Source organism: Gymnodraco acuticeps, unplaced genomic scaffold, assembly GCF_902827175.1.
Source record: "Gymnodraco acuticeps unplaced genomic scaffold, fGymAcu1.1, whole genome shotgun sequence".
NCBI lineage: Eukaryota > Metazoa > Chordata > Actinopteri > Perciformes > Bathydraconidae > Gymnodraco > Gymnodraco acuticeps.
The window spans coordinates 3,123,072-3,135,220 of record NW_022990125.1 but is presented as its reverse complement, the minus strand read 5'-3'; the positions used below and the strand labels follow the sequence as shown (position 1 = coordinate 3,135,220).

Below are 12,149 nucleotides of genomic sequence, written 5' to 3'. Positions count from 1 at the left end.
TAGGGAAATATCCACTTTAGGACAATAATTGGCCAGCAAATGCCTAAATAAAACAGCAGGTTTTAATGTTGTTATAAACAATTATAAATCATAAATTACCATTACCAGGAGGGGCTATTTCCAGTGGTTCTCATCATTAGCTGTTCACATCATAGTAACAATACTCCACATGTCACACAATCTGAGGCACTGAGGGTTGATCTAGCGCGCCTGGCTGTTCCTCAGCAGCAGTTTGTGGTCCAAAAACAAAGTTGGACCTCAGGGAGAAGGCTCAGTGTAAATCTGGGAAGAGGGATGTTATGTTGGCTATCGCAGCAGCAGAAAGTTGTTAAATATGGGAGCATAACACATTGGAGAGGTGCCAGCCTGCTACAGGTTATATTTCCCTAGCTATGACGCTTAGCTGAAGCTAATACATGATAGCAGGTATAAAGTATTCATGACCCACATGATGTAAAATACATCTAAAAATGTTTACATTTTCATTATAAGTCCTCTGCCATCTTTGAAATATGTTTGGATGGCGTCCATATGGTTTCTGCAGTACCTGTCCCAGAGGTAATCTCTGGTGGCAAATAAAACTAGTTTGCAAACACTAATTTGCATGTGAGCCATTACAAATATTTTCTGACTACAACATATTAAGCGTGCTTGCTATAAATGACAAACAAACATATAAGCAATATGAAAAAAACCTACCAATATGGCCATTCCAAGACCAACACAGCCCCACACAATTTTGAGAAATGTAAATACATGTTTTTTCAGGACAGTCAGCTTTTGAATAGCTATGAAAAAGCTCAGCCATTCCAGCAAATAACATTAGAGACTAACTTTACTGCTGGTATTGTGGCAACAAGGTTTTCCTTGATTGGTCACTTATCACATTCATTAAGACAGCAATTCAGAATAAGTAAGGATTTCAATTTAAACCTGACTTGAACTTGTCTCAATAGACTTGGATTCACAAAGTCTGTTGATTCGCGATTGACTTTGCTCCATGACTTTTAAATGGCTCAAGACTTGACTTGGACTCGTGTTGATTTACTTTCACTTGGAAATGAACTTGGACTTGTTTGAAATTACTTGACTAAAACTTACCCTGGTGGACTTTATCTTAGGTCTTGACTTGGACTTAAATAAAAAGAAATTAACTTGGACATGTTTAAAATGACATGAGACTTGTCCTGACTAAGATTTGTCCTTGTTGACTTTAAATTGATACTTGACTAGGACTTCCAATTACTTAAAGGTCCCCTATTATACTCTTTTTCATCAATATATTATAGGTCTCAGATATACAAAACATGTCTCTGAAGTGTCTGGCTCCAAATACCAAACAGATCGTGCATTGTAGCATTCCATAATCCCCTCTGTTTCAGCCCTGTTTCAAAAGAGCTGATTCTCTGTCTGTTACTTTAGATGAAAATAAGGAGCGACTCCCAACGCCCCTCTGAGAGATATTTGGTTAAAAAGAACACAATAGGCGCGTTCACACCGGAGTACTTTTACCCCCTACTTTTCCCGTTTAGTTCCGTTAGTACCCCTTATGTCACGTTCACACCAAAAAGAGTACTTAGTGCCGGGAACTTTTACCCTCATTTGTAGTGCCTGCTAGAGAGGTGGTACCAAAAAAGTACCAATTTCTATTGGCTGGGCAAATTGCAAACCACGCCCCGTAAAACTCTGAAAAGTTTTTTGATGGCGCCATTGTATTTGCTGGCATTAGCATTATTAGCATTAGCCCTGCGCACCAACGGAGAGAGAATAACTTATGGCAACACAAAAAAAAACATGGGAGCGGTGTCCCCAACTCCGGGGACTTCCGGCCGGGGACTTCGGGCGGCAGTATACGCTGTGAAGTTGTTTGCGGCCTGCCAGTAAACCCAAAGCAGAAGAAGACGAAGTGACGTCAGCGGCTCATTTGCGTAATCTTCCCTCAGAGAACTTATTCCGGTGTGAACGTGATTGGTACTTAGTGCCGGAGCACTAAGTGCCGGCACTAAGTACGGCAAAGTACTTGGTGTGAAAGCGGCTAATGGTGCTCTAGGAGGAGATTCAGGTGTTATGGTGGGGGGGGGTTACCTTGGTTGGTGATTGGCTAATGGTTACACAACCGAAAAAACCATTATGACATCACAAAGTGGGCAAAATCTGATCAGCTCATTTTCAGACAGGTTTTTATATAAATGGATCAGGACAAAAAGAGAGTGAATCTTTTTTCCTGAAACTTCCAGAATCTCTTTACACAGAGGGGACATGTTTATGTAGAAAAGACATGAAAAAGTGGATTTTGCATAATAGGTGAGCTTTAAGACTTTACTTGGACTTGTGTTGATTGAGTTCAACTTCTAAGTGAACTTCGACTAGGTTAAAATAATTAGAGACTTGACAAGGACTTGCACTGTTTCACTTTAACATAAGACTTGTCTTGAATTACTTGAAACTTGCCTTAGACTAGTCTTAATGGACTTCAACCTGGGACTTGATTTGGACTTGCCTTAAACTTGTTGTTTACATTGAGTTTGAATAAGGACTTGGCTTGGACTTGGCTCAATTGACTAGACTTGGACTTGTCTACATCACAGTATCTAATGATACAATAACATGTTTCCATATTGTTCACTCCTAGCAGGCTCTACTATATATGTTTTATACAGCTATTAGATGCTATGTGAATCTGAACATGTGACACTGGCTACCATCAAATGTCTCAGATGTCCGTCAACCTTTTCCTGCCAGCTTTTGGAGTAATCTTCCTCTTAAGGGTAACAGGCACTGCATTCCTCTGAACAGTCCAAACTGTGTTGGGAAATAAACTGATGCATTCAATTATAAGGTATGCTAGGACGAGAGGTCTGGCCTTTTTTATTACAAGTTGCCAACAGAGCTGAGTATAACAGGTTCAGAATAGACTTCAGTAATGCTCCAATTATGAAATACAAATTGAGGTTTGTCCCTTAAAACTCAGAGGAAAATTATATTGTCTGAGATTTGCTTTCAGAGACATACATACTTCTCTTCTTTGAAAATTTGATCTGACAGCGCTTCAGTGACTATTTATACTGAAATGCCAAACAACAATTAACATTTTTTTGGTCGGCCACTTTTATTCCATGGTGAACCGCTTACTTTTGCAAGAGAAATGGGACAAATGTGAGATATTTTAATACCGAACATGAAAAAGAATGACGTAAGTGTGAGAAAAATAGTTTTGAAGCAATGCAGGGAATTTTGGTTCATACGTTACTTGGATGTGTTTATTGGACCCACCTCCCTCATCGTCCCATATGAACTGTCACCAGGGCAACTAAATGCACGGTCTTTGCAAATTTGGTCAGAAAGAAAGTTCCAGCAGCTGGATGGCACCACACCCAGACACATGGACCAGTAAAAGTGTGAGAACCTGGATTTGGTGGAAACAATGACGGTGCTCTCAACACAGGTTCCTGGTTCCCTATGCATTTACCAAGGCTGTTGGACACGTGCACTGAGTCCTTTCACTTTCCATAGTTACCGTGCTTAGTTCTATTGTTATCTCCAGGTGGTCATTTTCCAGTGTAATGTCAACAGTGTCATTATAGGGCTCAGAGGAGCTGGACTCTGCGCTGGATGATATATATATCATAAAAGAGCAAATACCTTGCATGTGTATTCGTTCAGCAGTTTTTTTCTGAAGTGGCTGAAGAATACACGTTTTCTAACTGTTTCTTAAGTTAATGTTTCCAGTGTAAATCACAAAAGGCCTCTTCGGTGTTGAGAGGCAGGAGTTGAATTTATTATGTAGCCTTCTGGGGGTGCCATGGGTCTGATTCTACAACAAATCACAGATGGGCCGTGTCCAGTTGACAACCTCGTTAACAAAGTCATATCCAACGACCCACTTACACACACCTCTGTTTTCTCATTACATTTAACCTAAAGAGGACCTATTAAGCTGATTTTCAGGTTTCATATTTGTATTTTGTGCCTCTACTGTGACATGTTTACCTGCTGTTTTAATGTTCAAAAAGGTCTTTATTTTGCTGCAGCACCTCTTTTCACCCTCTGTCTGAAACCTATACAACACAAAAGGAAAAGGAAACCAATAATGGGGCCCGTTTAAAAAAATTGAGTGATATCAGACTCTAAGAAAAACATTTAAATACAGTTTACTGAATATCAGACTAAAATGAGTACATAATGCAAAACCAGACTGTACAAATGAATCAATCAAGTGTTTACTTTGTACATACAAGATCTGGTGCATAATCATGAGCTTCAATGTGTCAAATTCCTTAAAAATATAAAGCTGAAACAATTAATCGATCAACAAAAAAATAAATGTGCAATTTGTATTTTTTTTCAATTTCATTGATTTAATCCAACAACATTTGCAAACTTTATTTGGTTCCAACTTCTTAAATGCAAGGATTTATGAATTCTTTATTTTCAATAACTACGAACTGAATACTCTAGAATCCCAGACTGGTAATCTGAATTTGTCACCTTGGCTTCAGAGCTTGTGATGGACAATTTGTCCTCTACTATTGCTTTTCATACACAAAGCGAGCAATCAAAAAAGAGTTATGAGAGACAGGTAATGTGTAATGCATAGAAGATAGTTCAGTTTGTGGTCTGGCCACAGATTGGCACACGCACGTCAGAGCCACAACATAATACAGTGACATAGTGTGTTATACTGTATTCATTTTGACTGGAGCTTAAGAGGTGAACAGCGCCCTGAAGGAGTTTGAGGGTCAACCTCTGTTTGTAAAAAGGGCCTAGAAAAATACAGGCAACTAGCCCAATACCTTTACTCATATTGAAAGAATGCTCACTAATGACAACTTATGTCCGGTATGATAACACCTTAACAAAAAGATTTATAGTCACTTATAACAGTTTGTGTAATTGTACGGTCCTACTTTAAATGTTTGACATCCAGACATCATTGCACACGTTAAATCTTGTTCACGCGGGGGACACGGATGAAACGGCCCATCGCACTTGGCAGGAGGTCTCCGATGATCGTATCGCTGGTGGAAAACCGAGTTAATCTATCAAATGCAGTCCAAACAGCATCAGCACTGAGAACAAACAGCCTGACTGGATTTAACCCCAAGGATCCAGCCAATGAAGTATGTGTGCGCCATGTGTGAAGATCAACACTCATGACACGGAATGTTCCGGCTTAGCGGCAAATATTTATCAAGCTGGCCTGCTCCTCCACATTAAAGCCCGGACACAATGCTTTAGGCCGAGCCGCCAAATCACCTATGGAGCTGGAACAACTTCTCTTTTGTATTAAAAGTTAATAAAATAGGACAGCAGTGCAAATATTTTCACAGTGGAAAATGAAGCCAGACACACAGGTGCATTGCAGAGGTTGAGCGTGAAGGCAATATGGTTTTGGTTTGGCGGAGGCATGCGCCATGTTTTGACCGAGCAGATCTTTCAAGTTCAATATTTCAGTCTGTCAGCGAGTGCACGCAGGGTGTGCAGAAGAGCTTTATATGATCCAGTATTTCCAAAAAGCCGTTAGCTATGAATAATAGATGCATGGTATATATTGCTGAATCCAGAAATACCCATTCATTTGTATTATGTAGTTACGCAAATATTTGTTTTCCCCACAGAATGATACCTAGTCTACACTAACACACTGTTTCAGTTTGAAGAAGATACGAATCAATTAGGATTACCATATGTCAGATGTTGCCCAGCCTCTTAAAAGAGTACTAAACACAGGGACTGCAGAGGGAGAGAGATAGAGAGAGGAAGGCGGGAAACAGCCAGAGTGCATAAACAGATGGTCACTTGAACATGAAATAGACATCAGAGATGCTGTAGGCACATCTGGAGTGGCAGGAAGCTGGGTGCACGGAGCTGCAGATCTGTAGGATAATTAGATGAGGGTCAGGACTTTAGTGTGCGTGTGAGTTGGAAGCGCAGAGTTAAAAGTAATGGACATAATGAAGATTTAACATTTAAACATTGTATGTTTTTTAAACAGGTTTTTTAACCCAACAGGTGCAGTATCATTATCAGATTCTGGTGAAATCAATTATAAGTAGCCCGAGTGATAGTGGAGTCCAAGTCTAGTTTGAGTCATTTGTCAAGTCTTCATTTAAAGTGAATCAGAACAAGTTTTAGTCAGGTCTCAAGTCATTTCAAATAAGTCAAGTCTTGAGTCATTTGAAACAAGTGCTAGTCATGTCATAAGTAATCGTCCATCAAGACAAGCCCAAGCCAGTTCTTGGGGCAAAGTCAATTGTGACAAATTAAGTCAGGAGTCCAAGTCTGTTAACACAAGTTCAAGTAAGGTCTACATTTAGATCCGTCCCTCTTATTCCGAATAGCTGTCTTAGTGAATATGATAAGTGAAAAATTAAGGAAAACCTTGTTACCACAATACCAGAGGTTTCGGTTTGCTCTGAAGTTGCAGGAACTAAAAAAGATGTACATATTTATCTTAAACATTTATTGTCACTTTGAAGAAGTTACATATTTCATTAAAGCTATAGTGATTCACATTTTAGAATTTTTTATAAATGTCCATCACTTACAAGTATTTACAAAAAATTGCCAAGAGAAGTGTTGGTTTATTAATATCATCGCCAATATCGCTTCTATTGTTATGTGGTTTAGCTTCTTAGATGTAAACCTTTTACAACCAAAAATGCTGCGCTCGATTTACTTTAACCAGGTTTCCCAGGAGGCTTACGAAATGTGCTTTTTACAAATTACGTTTATATGTCCCACCCACTCAGTGTGTGCCTGCTCAAATAAATCAAGCCAAGCGTTCAACTGATTGTTGCCCCTTGCCTCTCCTAAGCATGCACAGAGGTGACTGAGAATGTACTGAAATATGAAAATATGACTAACATTTACATGAGATTTGTATTTTGCTTATACTGCAGATGACCAAAAATAGAGGTTAGTTTACTAGTAGTAGCACATTAAGATGGATGCAAAATCTAAAATAACAGCCTTAAGAAATCAAGCTGTAATTTATATTTTGGTTCGAATTCTAAATTAGAATTTTGTTAGGGTCTTGCTTTACAATTTACACATGTAAAACCTTTAATATAAGGGTTGAGATGGGGTATAATGAAGGGCAGAATTCAAAAGTTACCAAATGTGTAACAAGGAGAAAAAGCTTGTGTGATTATTTGGGAGCACCACTTACAAATTTGAGGAGGAAAGATTTGTTTTCCACACAATATTTCTAGAGCAGATCCAGGGTTCCTACAGCCAAGACCATCTAAAGACCAACTTTAGATACATTTTTTATCTGGATCTAATTTGGTTTAAAGAGGCCCTATTATGCTTTTTGGGGTTTCCCCTGTTGCATATTGGTTGTTGTGCATCTAAATTGTCTGCAAAGGCTAAAATCCCAAATTTCCCTCCAGAGGGAGTTTCGTTCCCACACACTCCCCCACCCTCTTGCCTGAAACACCTTTACTTTTGTAACATATTGACGTCACTATGTAACACTCGTGATTTATTGACGCTCAAACACATTGTACATGTTAGGCTAAGGGGCACAACATTTCCGACACATCTTCAAATAATCTTTAGTTACCACTTGGGAAAATCAGAGTTACCAATTGATGAGATCTAACAACGCAACATAAAAAAAAATTCCATCTCATGTCTAAGCTCTTTTTAGACTTTTGGAATATTGATTCAAGACCATATAATACCAATGAATTGCTTTTAGATGAATGAATGAACTGCCACACGTAGCATGAGAAACAGGCGTTCTTTTTTTCATGACTGATATTTTCGTCAAAAAAATACATTCTATTCTTCCTGTTTTTAAAATTCACATACTCTGCTCCAGGGAGATACTCTCCAACTGCTCTTTTTCCCCCCTCATTGCAGTCTGCATACGTGAACCTATCCACCCTTCCTTGCTGGAGGTGGAGGCCAGAGCTGGCGCTGGTGTCGCTGCTCTGTGTTCTTTGTGGCTGTGGAGGAGGAGGAGGGACAGGATTCAGAGAACTGCGGTGGGAGGTTTAGTGCACTGAGTGGGCAGCAGCTCCAGCATCTGCTCCCTCTTAGCGGCAACCACACTGGGTGTTATTGTTCCCGACAAAGACGAAAAAAAATAGGGGGGGGTGACAGAGAAAGGGGGGGAGGTAGCAATGCATGGAGGTTAAAGAAGTTGAAAATGAGCCGTGAATCTGATGGAGTTTGCTGTGTAAAGCAAAACGGACGGAGAGAGGGAAGGCAGATATCAGATGGAGGGTGGGCAGGGAGACCCATGTAGGGGGGAAGCCTCATAAAAGCATCATTAGGGAGTGGGCTGCACCTCCAGGCATGCTTGCCCAATGAATCACACCTACAGCTTGTGAAGGCTTCCACTGGGCAGAAAGGAGGCCGGGATCAAGGCCACGAGCAGGGTCGTGTGTTAAAACACATTGTGAGAAATGGATAAATAAAACAAAAATGCTGCACATGTCTTAACCTTCAGGTTTCAAAGAAAGGGAAAACCGCTTCCTAAAATAATATGCAGACAGTCTTTCTTGTTGTGCTTTAACCCCCAACGCAAATAACACGTTTGAAATGACTGAATATATCGCACCTTTGATATTAACAAGGATATTGTGCTTTCTAAACTGGGGATATCTGACAGTCTTATTGCCGTGCATATTGTGCTTAGAAAACTAAAGACACTTTTTATTCTCAAAAGGTTTGAAATTAGTTGATTAAAGGCAGCTACAGTATGTCAGCAGCGCACATCTTGGGACAATGCAAATACTGTTGTTAAATTATAGGACTTTGTATTTGAATCATTTAAAACACTCAACTCAATTTATTCTCTCTGTAAAATCTTTTTTTTTTTTTTTTTTAAATGTGTTTACAAACTCAGTCTTACTTTTTCTCGTTAGCTATAGCTCTTGGTTTATCTGTGACCGAACTACTGGTTGACCTGGAAAGCAGTTTTCGATGCCGTGGAAAACATTTCATGTATGCTCTATCACTTGCACTTACTTGGATAATATGATCAAGCTGGGCATTTGTTTAAAAACGTTGGTCAAGGTAATATTTGCCCTAATGGCCTCTGTTGTAAATCGTAACTTGTGTTTTGGCACTGATTTAAGCTAGAAGTTAAAAGTTCTACCCAACAGGGATGAAAGTAAAATGTAAGAAAATAAGATCCAAATTATGGACAAAGGGATCATTTATCCTTAGAATCTGTCCACATTATAAAAAAAAATCTGCACAGTGTCAAAGAGGTTATACGGGTTGCATGTCATTTGGCTGAACTCTGAAGTAACCGTGTAACACACATTCTCATTACCCCCGTTTGTGCTCATGGGATTCTTCGCACATATCTGAAATGTTGATAATATGTTACTATGCAAGACTATGTGGAATGTGGGAATGGTTTTGGCTCGGGTAATTTGCTGACAGCTATGTACACAGCTCTCTTGATAGACAACGAATTACAATGATGTTACTTGCCCTACACAGGGACACAGACTAGATTGTAGCCTACACCTGTAAGGTCAGCAGTTCACTTGTGGCTTGGCCTGGAACTGTGCGACTGGCACTGATGCATGTACTTGTTTAACAAGCAGTACATGATGTATCTTGGCTAAATATGCCATGTTTAACGCACCTGAGAACTTTATTTTTGCATGTATGTGTACATTGTTGATATGACTATAGCATTTTGCTAGTTTTTTCTAATGAGAAGAGTCTTTTTAGACATTGCATGGGCTTGTCATTTGTTGTAAACTGCTTCATTGGAATTGAATGACATTGGTGTTTTCAGAAAAAAACACCCAACCACTGTCATGTTAGGATTGAGAGGCCTGACTAGTACTGCAACTAACAATATGTTTTCATGATCGATTTATCTATCTATATGATTTTATCAATCAACATGTCAAAAAAAACTAGAAGTTCAAAATCCCATTTGCAATTTCTTGAGATCCTGGTGTATGGTGGCAGACTGGTGCAAATGGCTCAAAACACTTCCAAAAAACACAAATGTTTGTCACTGTTGGCACAGTTAGTCTGTTTCATAATTGTAAGCGTTTTGTCAGTATGTTTGAAATGACTAGGTTAGCTACGTAAAATCACAATCTAACAGTTTAATCCTGCTTTAATCCCAATTCAAATTCAGACAGGTTTAGCCCTTTGGCAGATCTGCTCAGCTTTGCTTCAGAATCTTATTGTTATTCCATATATATGATGAGGCCACCAGGGCGCTGGTGCTGCACATACTAACTATACTGGCCCTCTGCACATGTCCTTCCGAGCCTATAATGGTCTCTCACGTCAACCTGAGTCTTTAATCCTGTATAATAAGATTTCCTTACCCATCAACATCTTGTCAAATCCCACTCGAGTCAAGGCCTCCCCAACCAACGTGGACATGTTACAATGAAAGGAGACTTACCATAAATCTGAGCGTCCTGGCATGAGCCTCATCTTTCCGCTGAAATACGGTTCAAAATCTTGGGTCTTGAGTCTGTGGGCGTAGTCTATATAGCCAGATACTTCCTGTCCAAGAGTATTATGATCCCTTATGAAAATGACCGACTGTAAAAAAGAGAGAAAAAGAAGAAAACACTCTGCGTAAATAATCATGGCCAGCAAGCCTTTGCTGGGTAAAAGCCAGAAAGGCAAATATCACTTGTTAAAAGCGGACAGATAGAGGAGATCTGTTACAAATCCTCCCACTTTGAAATCCAAAGGCTCATGTTATACGGTTCTGATCAGAAATTATTCCAACTAATGTCGTCCTGCCTTGGCCGCAATAGCTTTGCAGGGCTGTCTACAGGATATCCTGCTCAGATAAGTGCGTGGGACTCAAGCTGAATCCTTTGACTTACAGTAACTAGAGTCTCAGTTCCGTTCCAGCACACCTACAGTTCGGACAACAATTTAGCTTTAACTGACATTAAAGGTGGAGTCCTGAGTACAAACGTTATACTGCAAGTTGTGTGAACAGTTAAGGATCTCTTAAGATAAGTCAAGTCAAAAAGGGGGACCTACAAATATCAAAGGGGATGAAATTGGTCAATGCAATAGGATTTATTTCCTGTTGACTTGACACAATTTCCCACAAGCCTACTATCTTGTTTATCATCACCTGAATACAAGACAAATCAATGCTTCTGGTTCAAATGGGTGTTAAGAGTAGCAGACTAATGCACATTTCCCTAGTGGCTAAACAAAAGTACTACAACTTCTGTGTCAAATACTTTTTTCCATTGACTTACATTTTTTTAACAACCCAGTGCGAACACTTTTATAGCTTTAATTGAAATCATTGGGTCTACAGGTTATAACATGCACTAAAAAACAAATCCAGGGTTATATTCCCTGTCCATTCATCGGACAGAGCCAACAGCGAGAGACGTGGGGTTTAAGGATAACTTCACTATGGGCCTTTTACTCTCAAGATTCAGGCCTTTTTGCCTTCATGCGCCACTGAGCAACTTTCATAGGAAAGAAAGGGGTCCCACTTCCATCCAGCTCTTTTTATACATCGTTGCCCAAAACCCATGTTAATATCTTGTCAAATGCTACAAAAATGTTTAAGTGTACTAGCAAAAAGGATCAGATTATGGATGCTAAATATATTTTTAGGAAGATAAAAACCAGCTACTGGGGAGCCCCTTTGGTTTAAGGGTTAAGACCTTAGAAAAGAATAACCACTAGAAGTGATGCAACAGGTTAGCCCTCTATAGTTCAAAGACTGATTTCTGATAGAACTATATGAGTAAGAAAAGATAAGGCTAAGATTATTCAACGCAAACAAAACACATGATTCCTAAAACAGTTTTATGCTTGCTCAACAGAGACAGGGTCTTTGAAGTAAGCCCGAAGCAGACATAATCTGAGAAAAAAAGGATGACGAATGGTTTTGTAACCGGATTCAGACAAAGCAAATGCAAGTTGTCCAGATCCCCTCTGGTGACAGCAGAACATGAGATGATCTTCTCATGTTGATTTGATGGTTTAGATCAGGGGTTTTCAAAGTGTGGGAAGGTGAGCCTCGCCAGAGAACATAAGAACAGCCGCGCACCCCCCTCCCAATTATTATTGCTATTAATATTTATTATTATTATTGTTGTTGTTGCTATAATGCAGGGGTATTCAATTGCATTTCAAAGAGGTCCAGTAAGAGAACATGTCATTAA

At 39.5% G+C, this 12,149-nt stretch overlaps 1 protein-coding gene across 1 annotated transcript in view; it reads right to left on the bottom strand.

Annotated features, from left to right (window-relative positions):
• The window catches only part of cfap299 (cilia and flagella associated protein 299), a 104,879-nt gene that overhangs the window by 11,622 nt on the left and 81,108 nt on the right, over positions 1-12,149 (bottom strand). Inside the window, exon 4 of the mRNA XM_034216613.1 lies at positions 10,400-10,542. Within this exon, the coding sequence (XP_034072504.1) occupies positions 10,400-10,542 (143 nt within the window). The remainder of the gene's footprint in view (positions 1-10,399; positions 10,543-12,149) is intronic.